Below are 22,958 nucleotides of genomic sequence, written 5' to 3' on the forward strand. Positions count from 1 at the left end.
GGGGTGCTGAGGAAGGGGCGGCCCCGGGTGACGTGGGGGTCAGCCCCGGGGCGCATCCCCCTCGGCGGGCGCGGGGCGCGGTGCGGGGTGTGCAGGAGCACGGCCCCAAAGTCAGGCAGGAGCAGGGCCTGATCCGGCGGGCACAACAGGAGAGGGGCGGGGGGCGGCGGGAGGTGAGCCCACCTGCCCGCGCCCGCTGGTGGGTGCGGCGGGGCCGGCAGGAGGAGGGGGAGGCCCGGGGTGGGGTGCAGGAGGAAGGGGAGTTCTACCCGGGGGAGCAAGAGCGCCCCGGCAACAACCCCGGTACACGGACCCCGGCACAACGCCAGAACCGCAGGAGGGCTGCCCGGGTGTGAAGCCGGATCCGATACCCGGTGCCCACCGCCCCGCCGGGGATCCCACGCGGCACCCGGTCGCCGCCGGCATCGATCTGCGCGCCCCGCCCCGGCCGCATTCTGCTTGGCATGCCGGCTGTCCGGAGAGCCGACGTTCCCGTCTTCTCCCGGCGGTGACACTGCCCAGCCCGGCGCAGGATGCGGCGGCAGTGGCGGTGAGCACAGAGGTAAGGAGCGAGGCGTTACTCCTTGCTGGGGGGGGGGGAGTGATGGGGCGGTCAGGGTTTGGCACTGCGGCATTGTCCGGGCTGGCGTCTGCGTGTGCCCGCTGCACCTCGCCGGGCACTGCTGGTACCGGGCAGTGCTGGCACCGTGCCCTGCGGCACTGCGGGCTGCCGGAGCTGTCATCCTGCTCAGGCGCTGCGGGGCCGCTGAGTACCAGCCGGCAGCGTGCCCGACCCCCAGGCTCCTGCATGCCAGGCAGAGTGGGTGCTTGGTGCCCTTGAACCCTCCCAAACTGCAGCGGAAGCTGGGGGAAGGTTATTTTTTTCCTGGAGAAAAGGCGGCTTTGCTTGCTCTGCTCTTCCTCTTCCTCTGGGCTCGTGGGAGCTCCGGCGCTGAACAGAGGATCCTTGTCCTCAGGGGCCGGCCCTGTGCCTTGGGGGGTGTTGTGCCTCTGCCGAAACGCCAAGCAGCGGTGAGGTGTGAGGATCCTCTGCTCACCGGCTCTGTGGGCAGTGCTATGGCTGTCTCGCCACGTTCCGAAGGGTTTTTCTCTAAACACTCGGGACCTTTTGGGTACTTTTGCTCTGTGTTTGTTTTATCCTTTTTTTTCTCTCTCTCTTTTTTTTTTTTTTTTTTTTTTAAATAAAGCCTTGAAGTTAAACTTGGTCAGGTGGTGCTGACAGCCCAGACAAGGATCGCTGTGAGGCCCCTGCATGGCTTTTCCTGGCACAGTCGGTTCCCCCCCTCCCACCCTGCAAGCAGCAACTGGGGAGGGGTCTGTGGGTGGCTGGAGGAGCCTGGGCAGGGGCAGCATCTCTGCCCACGGGCCTGCTGCAGGCCAAAGGCTGTGCTGGGGCTAGGCTGTCTGAGCAGGGCAGGTCTGGGCAGAGCCTGGCGCTGGTGCTTCCCCACTCCTTACCTCCCTGGGGCCACCTTGGCACAAGGTTCCACTAGTTGCCCCAGTGCTGCTGAGCTCTGGTGCCAGCAAGGAGGGTAACCCCTTGGTAAGGTGTTGCCAGTGCTGGTGGTCATCCATCTTCCTCTTTGCTGAGCTGGCTCAGGGAAAAGCCCTTGAACAAAGTTTTTCAGTGCCAGGCTCTGCAAAACTTTTCTAAAAAGAGGACCTGCCTGGAGGCCTATCTGAGCAGGGCTGTACTGGACCCCTCTTTAGGAAGAGGGTCCAGGATGGCCCCCAGTCACTGTTGAGCGCACCCTCAGCTCCTGCCCTGGCTCTGGCAGGGAGCGGGGCCCAGAGCAGCCTCTGCACCCCCACCCTGCCGCGCCAAGGCCCGAGGGTGTGGAGTGGGGGCTGTGCAGGCTGTGCAACCTGTTACCAACCCCTGGAGCAACCCAGGCCTCGTTAGCCCGGTATTCGTTAGCACAGGGTGTGGGCCAGCCCTGCCAGCAGGGTATTGTGGGTATGGCTGGGGGGAAATGCTGATGTCTCCCTCCTCCGGTGGCTGCCAGCTTGCTGTGCCCACCCTGACTCAGCCTCTTCCAGGGCATGGAGGACATTTGTGGGCAGAGGAGCAGCTTCAGTGGGACTGAGAACTGCTGTGGGCTTGTAGGCAAGCTCTGTCCCAGCTGATCAGCCCATGCTCTGTGCCTCAGTTTCCCCTGGAGAGAAAGCTTGAAGCCTCATCCTGCTACAGAGCACCAGGGGTTTGACTCCAGTTATATGCACAAAGACAAAGCATCCCAGAGAGCATTACACACGGGTTTTGGGGGACAAGAGGAAGCTATGCCGCATGCACGGCCCCTGCTGAAACAGGAAGGCTTTAGGAAAAAACTTGTTCCAGTCCTCTGCTGAGTAGCCTCCAAAGAGGGGCAGAGGGGGATGGACCTGTGCTGCAGCCTGCTTAATTAGGCTGCTGTCAGTGAGCATTAATGACCAGCAGATGCTGGGTAGTCTGACCAAGGTGCTGCTCTGCTCTGGTGCTGGGGAAATAGAGGCTAAATCTCCCTGCAGTGAGTGTCCCACCTCCCCTGCTCCTGGCATCCAATGTGGAGGAGTGATGTTACAGCATGGACACAGCTTTGTGCCTGTCTCACCTGAGACATGGCCAACTTGTTTCATGCCAGCTCCAATCCACCTTGAGGTGTGTGGAGATGAGGGTACCATCAGCAGCACCCCCAGAGGTGAGGGGCAGGTTGGACCTGAAGCTTGTGCCAGGGCTTCCCCTTCCCCAGAGGACCAGATGCAAAGCCCACCTGTGCCCTAGGGTGAGGAGGGGGCAGGTCCACAGAGGCTCTTTGAGATGCCTGAGTAGGGTGGGGGGTGGCCCTGGATGCTCCCGGGGGGTCTGAAGGGCCTGGGGTGGGCACACAAGGGGTGCCAGGCTGGGGGGGCCCATCCTGACGTCTGCCTCCCACTTTGCCCCAGGGGATCCGTGGCCGGCATCACCACAGCCCCACCAGCCCCATGGCTGAGCCCTGAGGCTGTGCCCGCTCGCACACCACCCGGTTCACTGCAACACCGGGGCTGGCACTGCTGAGAGACCCCAGCGGCACCGCCACCACCACCCAGGTGAGATGGACACAGAGTCAAGTGGGCAGAAACCAGCCTTGCACCAGAGCAGGGTGGCAGTGTCCCCACTAGGGCAAGCCCACTGCCCTCTTCCCCCTCCCCAGTACTACCTGTGGGCACAGAGCTGAGGGTGGGCAGGGTGCTGGGGTTGTTGCTTTGCCTGCTTGTCCTCCCAGAACACTGCTCTGTGTCCCTGTCTTGGTGGGAGAGCTCAGGGCCGGGGGTGGGGATCTGTTTCTGGGTTGGCAATTCCTGCCTGCCTGTGCCGGGGAGTCAGGAGGCACAGCATAGGCTCAGCCTGCGCTGGCTTGACTTGCGTAGGGGATTTGTTATAGGAAAGAGGCTTAGGGAGGGGATTGGGGTTGAACTGGGCTCTGTTAGGGTGGGGGGGGGGCACACACACAGCCGTCTCTCTCCTCCTTGGGCAGTCCTTGTTGCAGGCGGGGCTCAGTGGGGGATGCTCCGTGCCAGCAGGCAGGATCAGGCCACAGAGCCAGGCTTGGGAGCCCAGAGATGGCAGCAAGGGGGAACCGGGCACCCCGGCCTCCTCGTCCGCCCCCACCACGGGGGTCACCAGCCCTCCGTGCTGGCCCACCGATTTCTCCTGCTTGCCTGAGCCAGCCAAGCAAGCACCATGAGGTGCCAGCACCGACAGAGGCAAAACGCTCACCGGTATGGAGTCCCATGGGGAGCATGGGGTGGTGCAATCCAGCGGGGGGCTGGGGATGGTCCTAAGGAAGCTGGGTGGTAGCAGCATTCTGGGGGCGGGTGGGATGCAGCCGGCAGCCCAGTCTCTGGTGGGCGCTGGGTGTTTTTGTACATGTGGCAATGTGTGTGCCCACGTGCCTGCACCGTGGTTGCTCGGCCAGAGAGTGTGTCACCACAATTTGGGGCCACCCCCGGGGCCCTGTCAGGGCAGAGTGAGCCAGCCCGGGGCACTGCCATAGCCAGCCCTGCCTCTGCAGTTGGTGAGATCACTTCCAGGTGACACAGCTGCCAGGAAGGTGGCAGATGGGCTGTGACAGTGAGCGGGGTGATGTGCCTGAGGTGAGTGGGGGGCCACATCCCCCTCTGGGAGCTTTTTTTGGGGATCTGCCACTTCCTGGTGTCCTCTGTGTGGGGTGGTGGGCACAGGGGATGCTTGAAGGGATGTGGGGCCAAGTGTGGTGTCCCAAAGGGCTGGGAGGTCCAGTGTCCCCACAGAGGGGAGGGACACCTTGGTGTCAGCATGACTGTCACCGCCCTGTGGGGACAGGGAACAGTGTGCCTCATCTGGCAGTTGTTATTGTGCTGGGAGCCCCCCTAGGGTGGAATGGAGGGCGGCATGTGTCACCGTGCTCTCCATCCCCTTGTAAGGAACCTCCTCATTTGGGTTTCATCTGCGCCTGGAAAAGCCAGAAGGACGCGACACACAGGGGGTGAAGAGTTTGTGCCTAGACTTGTGGGAACAGGGCTTGTCCCCTCTCAGCTTGGGGGCCCCTCGGCATCCCTCTGGCCAGGCAGGCTGGCAAGGGTTTGGGTGCAGTGTGTGGTGGCTGGGGCGGGCGGGAAGGTGGCATAGCACGTGCATCAGTCACTCGCCATGGCGTGCCAGCGCAGTGACGCCGGCAGGCCGTGCGCGGGGGCGGCTCAGTTTCTCCCACGCCGCGGGCTCAGCCCGCCTCAGCTCAGTGGCTGAGCTCACCTCGGTGGTATGGCAGGAGGAGCCATCGAGGGGCTGCTCTGCCTGGCCCCCCCCTAAGCCCCACATGTTAAGGTGTACCTTCCTCCTCCTCCCTCTCTCCTCTCCCCCCCCCCCCCGGATTGGGAGTATTCTTCCATGGGCAGGCAAGATGGGCTCGTTCCCCTCTTGCCCTTCCCTGGTGATACTCTGGCGTCACTCTGTTGGATGTACCAGGGTCTAGGGGAGGTGTGGGGTGAGTAGCAGGGGGTACTTCTGAGGGTCGGGATGGGGCATCGGGGTGTTGGCATGAGGACCAGATTGGTCCTTGGGGCCCCAATGGACAGGTAGGTCCTTTGGGTCTGAGGGTGCTCCAGCCCCTCCTTCTCCCCCCACCCCCACCTGCTGGCAGGCTTGCAGCTCTGGCCCAGGGGGCTCAGGGAGGGGCTGCAGACAGGCGGTGTTGAGGTACAAGACAGTCCTGATGTGCAGGTGGGGGGTTCCCCGTCCCGGGGGGGGCTGGATTCTGAGTGCCACCTGTTCTGTGTTGCCTGGCAGAGGTTTAGGAGACCCTCAGCATCCTGCAAGGGGGTGGAGGGAGAGGGTTGATCCCGGGATGAGTCCTCCTGGCATGCCCCGCCGGCCCCCATCCCGGCAGCACCCGCCGGGGCCTGGCTGCTCTCCCAGCCCTACCGTGCTTGCGCCAACGCTGCTGGGTCGCTGCGCAGCAGCCATATTCCCGACGCATCCCATCCCCCTCTGCTGCCGCCGGGGTGCGGGAGGGATGCTGAGGATGCTGCCAGACATGGAGCCCCCACTCCTCCCCATGTGCTCAGGAGGGGGGGGGTATGGTGCCTCCTCACTCATCCCGCTTGCCACAGAGCTCCGGCTGCTGGACAATGCTTCCTCCTGCTTCCTCCCCTCATCCTCCTCCTGCTCCGCCCGGCTGCATGTACCGCAACCCCGCTGTTGGGCTGCACTGTGCCGGGGTGGGGGGGAACGGGGGCTGCGAGCGTAGGGCTGGGGCTGTCAGTGATGGCACCGCCTCTCCGCTCGGGTGCGAGAGGGGGGACAGCAGGTGGGCAGTTGGGCTGCCGAGTCAGAAGGAAGACGGCCGTGCCAGGCTGGGATCGGGGTGAGGATGGGCGCCTTGAGGGGTCGCCCCCCCTCTTTCTCTTTCCCTCTCTCCTCTGCATCCCTCCTCCATCTATCCCTCCTTCATCTATCCCTCCTCCCCTCCATCACTGTCGCGGTCACCTTCACCCTCTCGCTGTTTTCCGGAACTGCAGCAACTTTCTGCCATGTGATCCCGAGCCCAGCTCCAGCCCTCGCCACCCCCAGGCAGGCGCGGGCGTCTCCGCAGAGCCCCCCGCTCTCCGCCGCGCCGCAGCCACCGCCGTCACCCCGGCTATGGGCGAGAGATGCGACTACCAGCGCCTGAGCAGCGCCGAGGAGGAGGAAGAGATGCGCGGCCCCCTGCCCCACAGCTTCTCGGACAGCACCGGGCAGCGGGCCCTGCGGCCGAGCGGCGGGCGCCCTACGCTGTCCCCCCGGCAGGACGTCACCCCGGGCATGCCGTACCGGCGGGTCAGTGCGGGGGGAGCCGGCAGGGGGGAACGGGTGGGGACACCCAGCCGGACTGGATGTCCTCGAAGAGGGGCAGGGTCCTGCTGTGGGGTGTGAGTTGGCAGCTGACATGGTGCTGGGGGGGGGGGGGGTCATGCATGGCATCTCCCCGCTCCGGCGCTTGCAGTACCGTGCGGCATCAGAGGTGGTGTGGGGATGACAGCCCCTGCACACCTGTGCTTCCATCGCGACCCATGGGGCTGGGGGCAAGCTGAGGGGAAACTGAGGCAGGTTTGACACAGCTTCAGGGGGTGAGAGGAGTTGCCCAGCACAGGACAGTGGCCTTGCATGTGGGGGTGTCACAGGGGCATGTCAGGCTGTGTGTGGCGTTGCTGTGGGCTAGAGAGCATGTCGGTACACGCGGAGGATGCAACTGCCTTTGGGGTTGGGCAGGTGTTTGTCGTGGGTAGGAGCTCAGGCACAGGGGTGTTTGGCCATCTGTGTGCCAGCTTGGGTGACTGTGTTTGGCCGTGCATGACACGCGAACATGGATGTCACCCATACCCTGCCAGCAAGGAGCGTGTCGCACCAGGAGCGAGCACCCGTGGGCACTGAGGGCGGCTCCAGGTGTGCGTCAGGCGGGGGCGGGGGGGGGGGGGAGGGGGTGCGCTGCCGCCGGCTGTGTGGCGCCGGGGGTGTTTGCGCACGTGCAGGGCGGCAGCTGGGGGGGGGAGGGGGGGCGGCTGCGGTCATGCAGGTGGCGGGAGGCGCGCGGGGTGGTGGGGGTTGTGCCTGTGTGGTCCTGAGGTGCACGTGAGAGTCGTCACCACCCCGTGCATGAGCCTGGGTGCAGGTAGGGTGGATCCCCAGGGGCGGGTGTGCACGGCGCAGGACGGTAAGCGGCAACTGCACCAGTGGTCTTTGTCACCTGCTGTGTGGTCGTCTGTGACACCACTCCACCCCTCCACGTTGGGTGTTTGCCGGCAGGACTCTGCTCATCCATCTCAAGCAGAGGTTGCAGCATTACTGTCAGTGCCCATGGGCCTGCCCCGGGGAAACTGAGGCACAGGGTATCGCCAGCGCAACGGGCAGGGCTGTGTCTCTTGTTCCCTTTAGAGACCAGTGCTCCCAGAGCGTGTGCTGAACTAGGCATCCTCAGTTGGCGCTCGGGGTGCAGGAGGCAGCGTGCCGACCCCAGTAGGTGCCAATACTGGCAAGTGCCATCTCCAGCTGATGGCGGTGATGCACAGTTTCAGGACTGGGACATCCCTGCACACACACACAGACACACACGCGTCCCCGGTGTCCCCTGGGGCGGGGACGGGGGAGCTGGCGCGTGGCAGAGGTTGGTGCCGAGGGCACCGTGCCCGGGTGTTCCCGGTCAATGGGCTTCTTGTGCCGGGCGTCGCTGCCAGCCGAGATCTCGGCGGTGGAAGCTGCAGTGGAGGCTTCTCCGCACCTGGGGGTTTGCATAACCTTCTCTCTGCTGCTCCCCGGCACAGCGATGGCTGCGGTTTGCGGAGGGGGTGTAGAGGGGGGGTAAGAAGGGGGGAGATCTGAGCAGGCGGGAGCCATGGCAAGAGGTTGCTGTAGGTCTTTCCTCTCTCACGCCACGGCTAGCTGTTCTCCCAGGGGAATTTACAGGCGGACAACAGCACCGGGGCGGGGGTCAGCCCTGCTGGAGCAGGAGACGAGCCCTGGGTTGCCGGTGGTACCCCGCGGCAGCCGCGCAGCGGCTACGCTTGCCAAGCCAGAAGCTCCCCCCGCAGTGCCCATCGCTCTGGCGTCGTGCCTCTGGCTCGGCTGGGGAGCGGAGGGCCGGATGTCTTCTCTCCCTCCCTCCTCGCTTCCTGGGGGGAAACTGAGGCTCGGAGCATTTCCCAAGGCTGGGGCGAGTTTCCATGGAAATGGAAGCGGGGGTCCGGGCTCCCAGCTGTCGGCGCCCGCCAAACAAGGGAGAAAGCGGCACATTGATGGGAGCCCGGCCCCCTGGGCGCGCGTCCCAGCCCCGGCCGAAAATAACCCCTCCTGGGGAGTGCAGCGCAGGCAGCGGGCTGGGACCGAGCCCCGCTGCTGGCCGAGGGTCCCCAGGAAGAGTCTCTAGACAGGAGGCGACCCTCAGCCCTGCCTGCCGTTGTCCCCCCCGCCCCGGCCCCTTTTCGTTGGGGAAGGGGAGGGCCGGCCGGGAGGATCGAGAGCTGGACGGAAGGAGGTGGAGAGCCACAGCCAGCGTCCGGCCGACGGACGCCTCGAGCCTCTCTGTCCGCTTCGGGGGTATATATGAGGCGGGCAAGCCCGGGGGGCATCACTGTAGCCAAGCTGAGGCGGCTGCGGGTGCTCTGGCTGCGCTGAGCGGGCTCTGCCGTGGGACACCAGCGCCGGGAAAGGGACATTGGCGGTGCCCGGGTCCGGCGGCGGGCAGCCCGGCAGGATGCGACGCTTCCAGGCTTTGCGCCGATCCTTCCCCTTCCTCACTCGCTTCCGCCTCTACCGAGTAAGTGCCGACCCCCGCCCCGGGCAGACCCCGCGCTGTCACTCAGCCTGCGGGCAGGGGACCGGGCATCCGCGGCACTCGCCGGGAACTAGCGGCTGCTTTCGCCCCGCATGCCCCCTCTGCCCCTGCGCGCCCCCGTGCCCAGCTGCTCGCCGCACCCGCCGTATTTTTAGCTTGAAGCCGAGGGTTGTAATTGCGGTGACATGGCCGGAGCACCCAAGCACCGGGGGCAAAGGTGCCGAGGACCACGTCGTGGGGGAGAGGAGAGGATAGCGGGGGCTGCCCTGCTGTAGGGCCGGGATGAGAGATCCCAGATCCCCTCAGGCTCTCGGCAACTGAAGGGGAAGCCATTCTGTTCTCGGAGAGGTGGCAATGAAAGCGAGGGGAGCCAGGACAGGGGGCAGAGGTGTGGAATAGTGGGGGACATGGGGAACCCTGGGCAAGACCTGTTCCATCCCTGTGCCCTGACACAGCTGCTGGTCTGACACGGGTGATGCTGGGATGTCCTGTGCTGCAGCTCTGGGGCACTGGGAGTCCCAAGGGGACCCTAAAGTCCCTGTCTGTGCCCTTCCTGTGGCTGCTGGGTGAGGTGGCAGAGGAGACCCACCATGGGTCTGTGCATCAGCCCAGGTGGCAGTGCAGGGGGCCAAGAGCCCATGCTCTTTTTACTGGGGCAGCTGCCATCTCCCCAGGCAGATCCTTCAGATGGGCAAAAGGAAGCTGACAGGCATGGTGCCATGCTGTGGGGTGCCCTTCAGCTAGGGACAGCCTTTGTTGAAGCAGGGGGATAGGCTGGTGGTTTTGTGGGCACGATGGGAGTCCCTGTCTGTCCCTGGGAGCCCTGCCAATGGGGTGCCTCTTCTGGCCCCCCCAGGGAGGTGGGGACAAGCTCAGGAGACGAGTTTTGTTAGCCCCACCAGATGACTCCCCCAGGGGTACCAGGGCAGAGAGGAGCAGGACACAGTCCCCCCTAACCCAGCATTTGGTCCCAGCAGAGGCTGAGCTGTAGCATGCAGGCAGAGGAGGGCACAGACTGGCTGCTGGAGCTGCTCACCGAGCTGCAGCTGCAGCAGTACTTCCTGCGCATCCGGGACGAGCTCAACGTCACCCGCCTCTCCCACTTCGAGTACGTCAAAAATGAGGATCTGGAGAAGATCGGCATGGGACGCCCCGGTGTGTACATTCCCCATAGACCTCCCCCTGTAGCCCCAGATGTCTGTGCAACATCTTCTGGGGAGTACAGAGGAGTATGCAGGCCATGTGGCTGGGGAGGGACCCCCCACCCCATGCTGTGTCAGTGACAGCCCCTGTGTCCTGCAGGCCAGCGGCGGCTGTGGGAGGCGGTGAAGCGGAGGAAAGCCATGTGCAAGCGGAAATCCTGGATGAGCAAGGTAGGGGTGGGAGAGAGGCAGGTGTGGCAGGGAAACTGAGACAGGCAGGAGGAGCTGGACCTCTCCCCATGTTCTTCACTGGTGCTTAACTGGTCCCTGGGTGCCAACCCTTGTTGCGTGCCCTGCTTGTGGTGTGACCCTGCTAGCATGTGCCCTGGTCCTCTGGTGTCTCCTGGGTCACTTCCTGGCAAAGAGTGGCCCTGCCACCCCAGCATGCAGGAAATTCATTCCCTTTGCCTGATTTGCCTCTTTTCTGGGAAAATCTTTGCAACTAATGAGCCACACAGCCCACACCTCTCACTCTAGCCGTATCCATGGGCAGCAGCACTGCCCAGACCCCTGCCTGCCTCATGGCAAGGAGACACAGCCCTATACCCACAGGGGCTGGGGGTGCAGCAGGCTTGGGAACCCCAAGATGCACATGTTCCCCTCATGCCATCCCTTTCAAAGCTGATGCTACTACCACCGTGGCACCTTGCACCCCCAAAAGAATGGGGCACTTGCAGCTGGGCACTGGGTCGTGGCCTCTCCCCAGTGTGACTCATCTGGGCTGGGATGGGCTTTTAATAGAAGGCGACTCAGCCTTGAGTAGGGCTCAGAAATGCCACCTCCCACCCTGGCCACATGCTGGGCCCAGCCCCCACACACCCCTCACCGGTCCCAGCTGCAAGGGCTGGGATGGGCCCTGTCCCATGGGGTACATCATAGCTTCCAGCTGGAGAAGAGGGAGGTGAGAGCCCATTCCCTCTGGACAGTGTGTATTTCAAGGCCCATTTTGCACCACGCTCAGCCTAAGCTGGAGGTTTCCTTTGGCTTTGTGCCCAGGCACATCATATATCCAAGAGTGCCTGAGGCCCTCTAGCTACCACCATGGTTTGCCAGGGCTGCTGGGGATGCACCGTGGGGCTGTGGTGAGAAGTACAGCCTGCTGCATATGCCCAGAGTCTGCTGAGCATGCAGAGAGCTGGTGGAGCAGAGCCTGCTCCCGCAGCCTGCCTGCCCTGGATAATCACTAGTTAGGTCATCGTTAGGTTCCAGAGTGTACAGCCCAGGCAGGGCATCCTTCTGGCACTGCTCACTCACAGACCCAAGCACCCAGAGTGTTCCTGTGCCCATGTATCACCTGTCCCTGTGTCCCACAGGTGTTCAGCGGGAAGCGTCCTGAGTCAGAGCTGCCACCCCAGCCCCAGAGCACCTTCCGCAAACCCCCCACACCCCCACCCCCTGAAGCTGGGGGCCAGCACTCCCTCACCTGCCTCGTGCGTGAGCGGGACCTGTCGCTCTTTGAGAAGCTGGGCGATGGCTCCTTTGGTGTCGTGCGGCGCGGCGAGTGGTGCACGCCTGCTGGCAAGACGGTGAGGGGGCTGCAGGGGCAGTAGGGGGTGGTGGGGCCACCCAAGGGAAAGATATGCTGGGGCTCATCCCTGCTTTGGCCGTAGCTGAACGTGGCGGTGAAGTGTCTAAAGACGGATGTGCTGAGCCAGCCAGAGGCACTGGATGACTTTATCCGGGAGGTGAACGCCATGCACTCCCTCGACCACAGGAACCTCATCCGCCTCTACGGCGTGGTGCTCTCCCACCCCATGAAGATGGTGAGCTTTAGGGTGACCCTGATGCCACCCTATTGGGGTCCCACATGATAGGGGGGTAAGCAAAGCCAGGCTGGGTCCATACCCTGAGTCCTCCTCTGGCATCCTTGGGGGGCACAAGAAGGCTGGAAACCAGCCCAGCCAAGGTACTATGGATTGAGCAACTTGCTGTCCCATCCTCATGGCACAGGTGACAGAGCTGGCCCCACTGGGCTCCCTTCTGGACCGCTTGCGGAAGAATCAGGGCCATTTCCTCATCTCTACCCTCTGCCAGTATGCCATCCAGGTGGCCAAGGGCATGGCCTATCTGGAGTCCAAGCGTTTCATCCATCGTGACCTGGCAGCCCGCAACATCCTGCTGGCCTCCAATGAGCTGGTCAAGATCGGGGATTTTGGGCTGATGCGGGCCCTGCCCAAAAATGATGACCACTACGTGATGCAGGAGCATCGCAAGGTCCCCTTTGCCTGGTGAGACACTGGGAGAGGATGAAGGGGGAAACACACCTGAGGTTGCAGGCATCCTCCTGATGCTTATGTCCTTCCCTGTGCAGGTGTGCTCCTGAGAGCCTGAAGACTCGTACCTTCTCCCATGCCAGCGACACCTGGATGTTTGGGGTGACCCTCTGGGAGATGTTCACCTATGGGCAGGAGCCCTGGATTGGCCTCAATGGCAGCCAGGTGGGTGCACAACAGGGATCTGCCTCCTCATCCCCTCACCCCAGGAGTGCAGGACCCCCTGACAGCACCAGCTTCCTTACAGATCCTGCACAAGATAGATAAAGAGGGTGAGCGTCTGCCGCGGCCTGAGGATTGTCCCCAGGATGTCTACAATGTCATGCTGCAGTGCTGGGCACACAAGCCTGAGGACAGACCCACCTTCGTGGCCCTGCGGGACTTCTTGGTGGAGGTGGGTGAGTGGGTGGGTGGGAAAGGGTCAGAGGTCTCCAGTGCCCCTCTCTTACAGGCTCTGTCCAAACCTACGCAGAGTAGTGGGTATTGCCAAAGTGGGAGGTGATGTTGGGGGCCCTGGGACAGGAATCTTTGTTGCTGGGAGGTTGTGGCTGGTGACATGGTCACAGCAGGAGGACTCCTGGGTGCTATCTTGCTCTCATGGAACATCCAGGTGCTCCTGTTGCTCTTTCCCACCCCACTGATGTTTGGGCTGGGAGCAGTAGTGCCGTCTGCTGCACATCTTTGGGGCTCATTGCTTGTTGTGAGTCTGGGCTTGGCCCAAAAGGTTGTGGGTATGGACATGATGGGGTGCTGCACCCCCTATCCTCACCTCCCCTCTCCTCTCAGGCCCAGCCCACTGACATGAGGGCACTGCAGGACTTTGAGGAGCCTGACAAGCTTCATATCCAGATGAATGACATCATCACAGTCATCGAGGGCAGGTATTGCACAGGGTGGGAGGGCTCAGGCTAGCTGCCAGCTTGCATGGGGACAAGGGGGGCCTAGGAGTGGTGGGGCCACGAGCACTGGTAGAGCTCTGGGGAACAGGGATGGTGTCTCTGACATCCTGGCCTCATACCCTGCAGGCAGGCAGAGCTGCCTCCACTTCTGAGGGAGATGTGCTATTCCCTGGGTGGCACAGCACCACGGCCACCCCAGAGTGGGGACATAGCCATGCCTGTGGGCAGCGTGGCCCTGCCCACACTATCATCCCCACTGACTCACCCCACTGCACCCATGGGTTTGCCCCGGGAAACTGCGCACCCCGAGGCCGCTCCCTGCTGATAGTGACAGGAACGTGTCACAGGGCTGCTGTCACTCAGCCTGGAGAAGCACGGGGGGACTAGGTACTGTGGTGGTGTCACCTGTCAAGCCCATGGGCTTTGTTTCTCCATCTCTGCTTGCTGCCCCGGGACACAGCCACCCCTCTTCACCACCCTATGGACCTGCAGACCGGGGTCCTTTGGTCCCTGCATCCCCATCTCAGGATGCACCCATCCTTCTCCATCTCGGGGACAGCAGGGAACCCTCCACAGGAGCTCAGTGTCGCTTTGCCTCACTGGCACAGGGGAGACCACCCCCTCCAGCCCCGGGGGGATGCAGAGAAAAGCTTTGTCCTTCCCTCCCTCCCGCTTCCCCGCCCCCGGGACCAGCTCCCCGCGGTTAGTCACGGCCCGGAGGTGAATCAGGCCGGGTTTGTGTGTCTGCAGGGACCGGCTTTCTCCCGGGATGACTCTTGCCCAGGGTCTGGCGGTTTAATTGCGGGGAGGGGAGGGGAGGGGAGGGGAAGCGGCGTCGGCGGAGGGAGGGAAGAAGAGAGGGAGGGAAGGATCGGCGGAGGGCGGTGCGGCCGCTCTAGTGTGCCTACATCGTCCTTGCTGCCGCATCTCGGTCGAGCCGGGGATCCCGCTCCCGTCGACCCCCTCCCCGCCGCCGGCCCCAGGTGAACTACGGCGGGGAGGGGGACGGAGCGGGAGGATGACGGGCGGGAGCGGGATGCTGGGGGGACGTGGCCACGCTCGGGGATGCCGATGGGCCGGGAGGTGCAGCCTTCTCTGCCTCAGTCTCCCCCGGGGACGCCGGTCTTTGATGACTCCTCGGTAGGCACGTTTTGGGGGTGCTGGTTTTGGGCAGGCGGGGAGGGCTCTGCAGACCGGGGGTAGCAGGCGCTCCAGAGTAGCTGCCGGCGCTTCCAGAGTGCCGGAGGGGATCCCTCATCCCCGTGCCTCAGTTTCCCCCCCGGAGTGGCAGCCCCCCACGGCGCTACTGGCGGGGGTGCCCGGGCAGGGAGGGCAGGGCTGGTGGGGGTGGGCTTCTCTCGGGGGCCGCATCCTGCCCCGCCGAGGCCGCCCGGGGCACTGTAAACACCCCCCACCCCTTTTCAAGCCCCTGCCTGTCCTTCGGCGGGCTCCCGGCGTGCGTACGTGTGTGTGGGCAGGGGCAGGGACCTACCTGAAAGCCCCCCGGGGAGCCGGCGGCGGGAGGGGGCTTTCGAGGGGGAAGCCAGGGCAGAGCCTGAGCGGGTTTGTACCGGGGGTCCAAGCCCGGATCCGTTGGGATGAGGCTGGGAGGGGAGGTGCGGCTACAGCATTCCTGCGGCGGGATGCGGCAGTGCCGGGGGACAGGGAGAGCGAGCGGAGGGGACCTGCGGGGAGGGGAGCTGTCACCTTCCCGGCCCTGCCGCGGGTGAGGGAGGGTTTGCGGTACCGGCTGGGCTCTGCCAAGGGGTCCCGGCGCTGAGTAAGGCGGCTGTCTGGCGGCAAGTGGGGAAGGTAAACAGGAAAAGGGCTGAGCTGGTGGCCGGGGGTGACTCACAGGTGACTCCAGGAAACTGTGGGGCCTGTGCCAGCCTTGCCGGGCTGGCACTGCTCACAGCCCACCGCCCCCAGCCCTGTGCTAGCCCTGTCCAGCAGGGAGGAGTCTGAGGGAAGCAGACCAGGGGAGGGAATAGGGTCAGGCTCCCTCACCTTGGCACAGGCTGGGCAGGGGGCACTGCTTGGGGTGCCATTCCCTGATCCTACCCGTTCCTATCCCCCCACACCAGGCCCCTTTCCCATCCCCCTTCAAGCTGGGCAACTGCCCTATTCCGCCCTGGAGGTAGTGGCCACATCCTGGGGGTAGGCAGGAGGCTCCTGGTTGAATCCTGGGGCACTATGAGCTCTCCTGAGGACTGGCACCCTTGACACCCTTCTCGCATGGCCACAGGCAGTTTAGTAGCCTGAGCCTCCCTGACTGCCCTGCCCATCTCCCCCTGCCCACGCCAGCCTGCACAGAGCTTGCTTGTAGTGTAAGATGGGAGTGAGGGAGATCCTGCAGTGGTCTGTCCCCCACCGTGCACAACCCCCCACTCCCAGTTTTCCCAGTGGGACTGGAATATTTGAGGCTACAGCAGCAGACCCTGTCCACAACCTTTCATGCTGTCCCTGGCTGTGTGGGAACCAGCAGGGAGCAGCTCAGCATCACCCTAAGGCTTCTGCAGAATTTGGGTCAGCTGGGAGGAGGAGGAAGGGGCACATCTTTTTAGGCACAAGCAGGGAGCTTTGTCCCCCACCACCTGCATTCCTAGCACCTTCCTGGTGCAAGGACCATGTGGGAAGGGAGGCAGAGCACTCTGCCAGCTTAGGGTTGGGATCCCAAGCGGCTGGGTTCCCCTCCTGGTTATGCCACTGCCTGCCTGCATAGCCTTGGGTGAGTCACTTCACCTCCTCCCCATGACCAGGCGTGTGGTCCCCCTCCCATCCCCTCATCAGTAACAAGGTCCTTTTTATTCCTTAGGGCCGAGAATTACTGGTGGCGGGGTCAGAATAAGCGGACCCTAAAAGTGGGCCAGTTTCCCCGAAACACGGTGACCTCGGTGGCAGGGCTGTCGGCCCACGACATCAGCCAGCCTCTTAAAAACAGCTTCATCCATACAGGCCATGGAGACACCAACCCGCAGCACTGCTGGGGGTTTCCTGATAAAATTGATGAGTAAGAACCTTTCTGTCTTCTCTGCATCCCCCACCTGCTCCCCGCCTTTTCCACTGCCCGCTGGGCACTGGAGCAAGCTACAGCTTGGCCACCCCCACTTGAAGCATCTCTTCCCTCTGCTGTGCTGGGGATGGTGGCTCTGGTTAGGGTCTCCACAGCTGGATTAACTCCCTTGCCTTTTCTAACTAATGGGGTCAGGGATGTGGGGGGCTGCTGTGCTTGTGGGGGGTTACCCTGGGGGGAGCACCTTCTCACAGCCCTGCAGCCCCTTGTGGCTGTCCTGGGGCAAAGGGACATCAGTGAGCACCACACCGGAAGTGGCCACGTTACTCTAGTGCCTTTGGAGTGTCCCAGGGCTGCTAAACCCATGCCCTTCAGTGCCTGCGTGGAGGGAAGCTGTGATGGAGGTGCACCTCAGCCACATGGTTTTAGCAGCATGATCCTTTTTTTTGAAAGTAGAACATGAAAAAATACACCAGAATTTTTTCCTTCCTCTGCTTCATCGGGAGAGATCCCAGTTGGTCTCTGATGAGGGGAAGGTTGGGGCCCGTGTCAGGCAGGACTGGCTGTGCCCATCATGGGTGCTGGAGACAAAGGGGGCAGTGGACCTTGGCTTGGGGCATTGGGCATAGTGGGGATGTCTCTGCTAGTGCTGGGCTGGGAGGATGGGGTAGGACTGCTACAGGGATAGGGGGAAACAGTATGGGATTTAACAGCCTGGAAAGCTCCTGTTTTGTAGAGCCAGCTCCTGTGCTTGGTACAGCACATCCTCTGGGATCATGATCCCACTGCAGTTTGGCATCCCAGCCCTGGTGCAGCTCTGCTGGTGTCCTCAGTCCCATCCTGGTGCCTCCACGGTGTTGTGGGCTGTGCCGGTCGCCCTCCAAGGGTTGAACCGAGGCGCTGTGCACGTGGACCCAGCTCGTGCCCCGGCAGGCCTCCCCGTACCCCGCTGCGTGGGCACAGGTGATGGGTACGTGCCGCCTGGGCCGCCGAGAACTCCCCGAGCTCGGCACACGCCCAGGCCTTCAGGCTGCACCAGCTCCCGCCGGCTCCCTGCTTCACCACGCCTGGCTTGCGGTGGCTCGCCCGGGCCTCCCGGCACCCCACTAGCATGTCCTACCGGGGTGCCATGCCCTGGGTGCAGCATCACACCATGGCACCCCAGTGCTGGAGGTGTCCTGGGCACCGCACCCTGGGCACGGCACCTTGTTGGCAATCCCTTGGGTACGGTACATCTCGTACACGCAGTCAGAGAGGGGTGGGTGACACTGGGACAGCACCAGGCTCTGTGTCAGCGCTGAAAGCTTCTGGGGTGGGGTGCCCCAGTGCCTGTGGGGATGGGACCTGGCTGGGGCTGGGGGGTGTCCTGTGCGATGTGGTGTGGGGTCCCCAATGGCCCCTGCTGACCCCTCGGTGCTCTTCCTTCTCCCCACAGGCTGTACCTGGGAAATCCCATGGACCCTCCTGACATTTTAGGTGTGGACCCGAGTGCTGCCAGACCCACACAGCTTCCAGGCAGGGCTAAAAGTGAGCAGTTTTTCTCCTTCCCCCTGCCTGTCAGCTGCACAAAGCCCCATCCCCATGCCTTGCTGCCAGGGTGGTAGGCTGGACCCTCTCCTTTCTGTTTCTCTGCTACCACTTGCTGTTTGCAAACCTAGGGTGGGAAGCTGGGGTGGCAGGGCATGTTGTCAACTGGCCACGTGCCACTGCTAACAGCGTGGGTGGCCAGTGGCTCTGCCTGGCTGGACTCTGCCCCCGTGCCCTTCGTCCAGGTCCTGTTCCCATCCTCCCACATCTGGGCTCCCTAGTCTGGGGGATCTCAGCAGAGACACCACAGGGAGGGAGCTCTGTGCATGTGGCACAGCCCCCCTAAACATGCACTTTTCCCTTGAGAGGGCTCCCCACCATCATCCTCCCCACACCCCACCGGTGATGGGGCACACGATGAAGCATGCGCCCTGCTAACAACAACACCCTGGCTGCCATTTGCTCTGCACACTCACCCTGTGCCTCCTCCTCTCTCGGGCTTTCTCTTCTCCTGCAGGGCAGCCGCCTCCACGCCCGCCTCAACCTACTGTCCTGCTCACCAGTAAGTTGGGCTTTTTTGGGTCTGCCTTTTCTTCCTCCTTTGTTGCCCCTCTTTTATTTCTCAGCTCCTTTCACTCCCTCTACCTCCCAGTTACTGACTTGCACCTGTGGGTGATGGTGTTTGTGGTGGGGACACAGATGCAGAGCAGGGTGGCTGGCTTGGGGCAGGGGGGTAGGGGACTGTGGGGTGGGGAAGGGCAGGGGTACCTTGCCCATGGCACCCCAGCTCTCTGCCCAGATAAACATTGCTGCACCCAAGGTGGTAGCAAAGGTGACTGAAGCTATGGGGCAACTTGGCAAATTTTGGTGTTGAAGTGTTCTCCCCTTGTACCCCCAGGGATGAGTGCTGAGACCCTCACAATCTCTCTTGGTCCCCTCCTAGAGCCCTGCTACGACCCAGTCAGTGAGGAGGAGGAGGGTCTGCCAAGGGGTCTCCAGAAGCTCTGCCTGAAGAAGCCAGGCACAGGGAAGGGTCTGCGACCAGTTAAGCCATCAGCACGGGTGCCGGGCACCAAGATGGGTGAGCGGCAACCAGGACGGCTGCTGAGCGAAGGACCGGCAGGCAGCGAGGTGACCCTCATCGATTTTGGGGAGGAAGTGCCTCAAGGTAGCCCGTCGCCAGTTGGGGAGCTGACAGCCCCATCGTTGGCCAAGCTGGCCATGGAGGCTTTCTCGTTGCTGGACAAAACCCCACCACAGAGCCCCACGCGAGCTCTACCCCGTCCCCTCCACCCCACACCAGTGGTGGACTGGGATGCCCGACCCTTGCCCCCACCACCTGCCTATGATGATGTGGCACAGGATGAGGACGATTTTGAGGTCTGCTCCATCACCAGCCCCCCAAGCCGGAGGGGCAAGACCAACTATGGCTTTGTGGATGAGGGGGAGCGGGCGCCAGTGCTGGAGGACAATCTCTTCCTGCCCCCAAAGGAGACTAAGCAGCCCAGCCTGACACAGACCACCGAGCTCTTTGAGGAGCTGCAGCAGGAGTGCATGAAGAGGCTCAATGTCCCCATGGGACTGTCCGCCCCTGCTGATGACAAGCCCCAAATCCCACCTCGTGTTCCCATCCCACCCCGGCCTCTACGCCGGAATGAGCCCGGGCGCTGGTCAGGAGAACTTTCCCCAGTTTCAGGGGGTGAGGAAGACCGACCGCCCCAGATCCCCCCCCGGGACCCACTGTCACAGCCCACCTCTCGGACACCCAGCCCCATGGCGCTGCAGGTGGGCTCCCCTCAGCAACGTGCTGCCCTCTGCTCCTGCCTCTCCACATCGCCAGGGAAGCCCATGCCCACCACGCAGAGTTTTGCCCTTGACCCCAAGTATGCCACCCCCAAAGTCATCCAGGCACAAGGCAAGGACTGCTCCAAGGGACCCTGCATCCTGCCCATTGTGAAAGATGGGCAGAAGGTCAGCAGCACACACTATTACCTGCTGCCCGAGCGTCCTGCCTACCTGGACAAGTATGAGAAGTTTTTCAAGGAGGCCAAAAGTCCTGAGGAGGTGCCCACGTCCCGTCTGGTCACCACAGCCACTGTCCGTCCCATGGTGCAGCAGCCACCACCAGACTGCAAGGCCAACTTCTCCTCCAACAACAGCAACCCTGGGCCCAAGTGCCTGGTGAAAGCTTCCTGCAGCCTCCAGAAGATTGTCTATGATGGGCCAGATGGCTGCCGCCCTGCTGACAAGATCCGGCTGGTAAGTGGCATCCTCAGGAAAAGGGGGACACAGTGTCTATGGGCTTAGTCAGGCAAGAGCCATCCCCACCCTGTGCTTAGGTTTCCCAGAACTCAACATCACAGGATTGGCTACGGTGTTCCCCAGATGTGCTGTGGGACATCAGTGTCACTGGAACTCCAAAATGAGGATTGCAGGCCCTTTTAACTCAAATTATTCATACCCATGACCTCAGGGAGCTGGGAATGAAGGAGGCTGTCACTGCAATCCCCTTGGGCTCTCTGGGTTGGGTCTGTGGTGGTCTGCACCGAAGCCCAGGAGAGGTCAGAGATCCCAAGGCTGGAGATGGTCCCAGCTATGGGCTGGTGGCTCTCATGGAAATGGAGCCAGCCAGGGGCTCCTCCTCACCCAGGGCTGGTGGCAGGCACTGATCACAGGCTCCCCCAGGTACAGGACACAGTGCATGGTGTGACCACTGAGGAGTGCCAGGCAGCTCTGCAGAACCATGGCTGGAGTATCCAACGAGCCATCCAGTATCTGAAGGTACCACATGCCCCTGTCACAGCTCCCACTAGCGTGGTGGCACCCCTGTTACCCCCTTCACCATGCCCTGTCCCCTTGCAGGTGGAGCAGCTCTTCTGCCTGGGGATAAAGTCCCGCGTCGAGTGCCACCGGGTGCTGGAGATGTTCGACTGGAACCTGGCCCAGGCCAGCTCCCACCTCCTTGATCCCTGCAGCACCACCCGCCAGAAGTAGGGGCACAGATGTATTTTTTTGTGGGGGGTAGCTCCATGTCATGTTGCTCTTGTCTGGCTGGCACTGCCACTGCTCCTGAGCTCACGTCCTTTTCTCTCCTTACAGGCGGTGACAGCAGGGATGGGGCAAGCTTTGTTGGATCTGGAGCAGGCATCTCACCGTGGGACCACTCCCCTGGTGTCCACCCCCACCCACACAACTTGCAGCTGGACTCTGGACTGAGCCCCCACATAGGGGACACGAACACCCTGAAAGAGAGCCTGCCCAGCACCCCAGACCTGCCAGGGCGCCTGTGCCCTGGCTTCAGCAACAGCCTCCGCCCCTTGTTGAATTGTTTTTGTAAAGAGAAATGTAATTTTAATATATATATTATATATATAAAAAATATTCTATGGAGAGGAGGAGCGTGCCTGTGGCTGTCTGCCAGGTTCATCCCTGCCAACGCACAAAGACAGGCCATGTCTCCACTGGTGCAGGTAGCTGGGAATGTGACCCGAGGGACCAGCCACATGTATGGTGCCTGGGAGGGGATGCATATGTGTGGTGGTGCACAGCAGGTGCTGAGGATCCTCAGGGAGCTGTGTGACACCCATAAACTCCCTTGGTGATGGCTCCCAGACAGTTTCAGGGTACAAAGGTCCCCCCATCTAGGGTTACTGGAGTACTGTCACCTCCCCAGGCCTAAAGCTTGAATGCTGGGCATGGTTTTGTCTGCTCTGAGCAGGCAGTTCTTGCCTGTGGGGATGTCCCTGTGCAGCAGAGCACCCTGCAGCAGGGCCCCCCCTTGCCCCCACACCCCACAGGACTCGGCTCCCGGCTGCTGCCTGAGTCATGCCTGGGCAGGGAGTGGTGGGACCTGCGTCGCTCTCCCACCCACGCGTGGGGTGTTGTGCAACTGGATGCCACCGCGCAACCGCAGCCAGGTGCTGGGGTGGAGGAGGTGAGGGGCTTGGCCCCCCATAGGGTGGCAGTGTTAACAACCCCTCCAGTTGGGTGTCAGAGCTCCTTAGGTGGGTTCCCTGAGGTGACATCTTGCAGCAGCACTGGAAACAGAACTCCGTGCATGTGGAGGAGGACCTCAGTGCCTAGACCCACTGGGTCTGTGGGCATTGGTGATACCTGGTCTCCAGAATGCCCTCTGCTTCAGAGCTTGGCAGCTTCAGTGGAGTGAAGCCTCATAGTGAGCCACCTGTCAGGAAAGGCTGTGCTGGCATGGCAGTGGGTCCTTCCCCATGGCAGATGGTAGTCAGCCACATTGTGTATGTGCCATGTGGACCCACATCTCTGCTAACCTCTGGTTCTCCAGTCCAGTCCCTGAGTGTGGAGTCAGGAGGTATGCAAGTGCTGGCCACACATGGGTGTTTTGGGCTTTCTGTGCTTTAATTTCCCCATCTAAGGTGCTGATACCATGGCAAGGCAGCCAGCTGTGATGGCTTTCAGTGAAGCGAGGAAGGAACAAATGTGTTTACCAACTTAGGTTCTCTCCTCAAAATGATCCCAGAGCTAGACTAGGCCTTGTGAAGCACATGCGCGTTTGCTGGGTCCCTTTGCGTGGCCAGGAACACCTGTGGCCTCTGTCCCTGGTGGAAGGTGACCTCCAACATGGGGCAAGGCCTGGCGCCACCACCCATGGGGGAACAACCTCCCTGTCTGGGCCCACGTAGGCGTTTGCTGCGATGGCACAGATAACCCCTGCATGCAGGTCCCCGGCGCGGTGCTGGGGCAGGGTTAGCATGCGGGACCCTGAGGCAGCAGTGGGAGGCTGCTCCTTCCTCCTTCCTCCTTGGCAGCCGGCCCACCCCTGCCAGGGGTTACCAGCCATGCAGCTGAGCATGGGGGACTCAGCAAGGAATGAGGGGTGCAGGGCTGAGGGTTAGCCTACCCCTCCCAGAGGTGCTGGGGGACCCTTCTCCCCACTTGCGATCCCAGGATCTTTGGGCCAGGTGGCTTTGCAGCCCATCGGGTGCTTCCCAGGGGTTGGGAGACCACAACTTTGGGGTTCCAACCATGGGGTCATGCTGAGAGGGGCCTCAAAAACCTCTCATAACAAAATGGGTGTTCCACTGCATCAGGGAGTCCTCAGGACTGGAATTCAGCCACCTCTGTAGCAGGCTGTAAGGAGGTGGAGCCAGCGGTGCCATAGGCAGGACACGTGTCACCCTCATCACTGTTGCCCAGGAGAGTGCTCACCCAAAGAGCCACCTCCGTGGTACAGCTCCCCTGGG

General features: G+C 62.6%; 1 protein-coding gene across 8 annotated transcripts; it reads left to right on the forward strand.

The window, feature by feature from the left end:
- The first annotated feature begins 213 nt into the window (after positions 1 to 213).
- TNK2 (tyrosine kinase non receptor 2) lies at positions 214 to 21,129 on the forward strand. 8 transcript variants are annotated; one of them, XM_030455826.1, is made up of 17 exons: positions 214 to 562; positions 2,944 to 3,087; positions 9,803 to 9,980; positions 10,128 to 10,198; positions 11,341 to 11,553; positions 11,638 to 11,790; positions 11,978 to 12,255; positions 12,339 to 12,465; positions 12,548 to 12,694; positions 13,087 to 13,181; positions 16,015 to 16,209; positions 17,648 to 17,739; positions 18,257 to 18,301; positions 18,638 to 19,998; positions 20,425 to 20,520; positions 20,602 to 20,729; positions 20,839 to 21,129. In XM_030455826.1, the coding sequence occupies exons 3-17, from the start codon at positions 9,818 to 9,820 to the stop codon at positions 20,843 to 20,845; spliced, it is 3,171 nt and encodes a 1,056-aa protein (XP_030311686.1). In that variant the 5' UTR covers positions 214 to 562; positions 2,944 to 3,087; positions 9,803 to 9,817; the 3' UTR covers positions 20,846 to 21,129. The 8 variants fall into 8 exon arrangements, with proteins under 8 accessions (XP_030311686.1, XP_030311687.1, XP_030311681.1 ...); XM_030455821.1 differs by lacking the exons at positions 214 to 562; positions 2,944 to 3,087 and adding exons at positions 5,509 to 5,882; positions 6,037 to 6,334 and having other exon boundaries at positions 18,683 to 19,998; XM_030455827.1 differs by lacking the exon at positions 2,944 to 3,087.
- The last annotated feature ends 1,829 nt before the right edge of the window (positions 21,130 to 22,958 follow it).

Source organism: Calypte anna, chromosome 9, assembly GCF_003957555.1.
Source record: "Calypte anna isolate BGI_N300 chromosome 9, bCalAnn1_v1.p, whole genome shotgun sequence".
In the NCBI taxonomy this organism is placed as follows: Eukaryota; Metazoa; Chordata; class Aves; order Apodiformes; family Trochilidae; genus Calypte; species Calypte anna.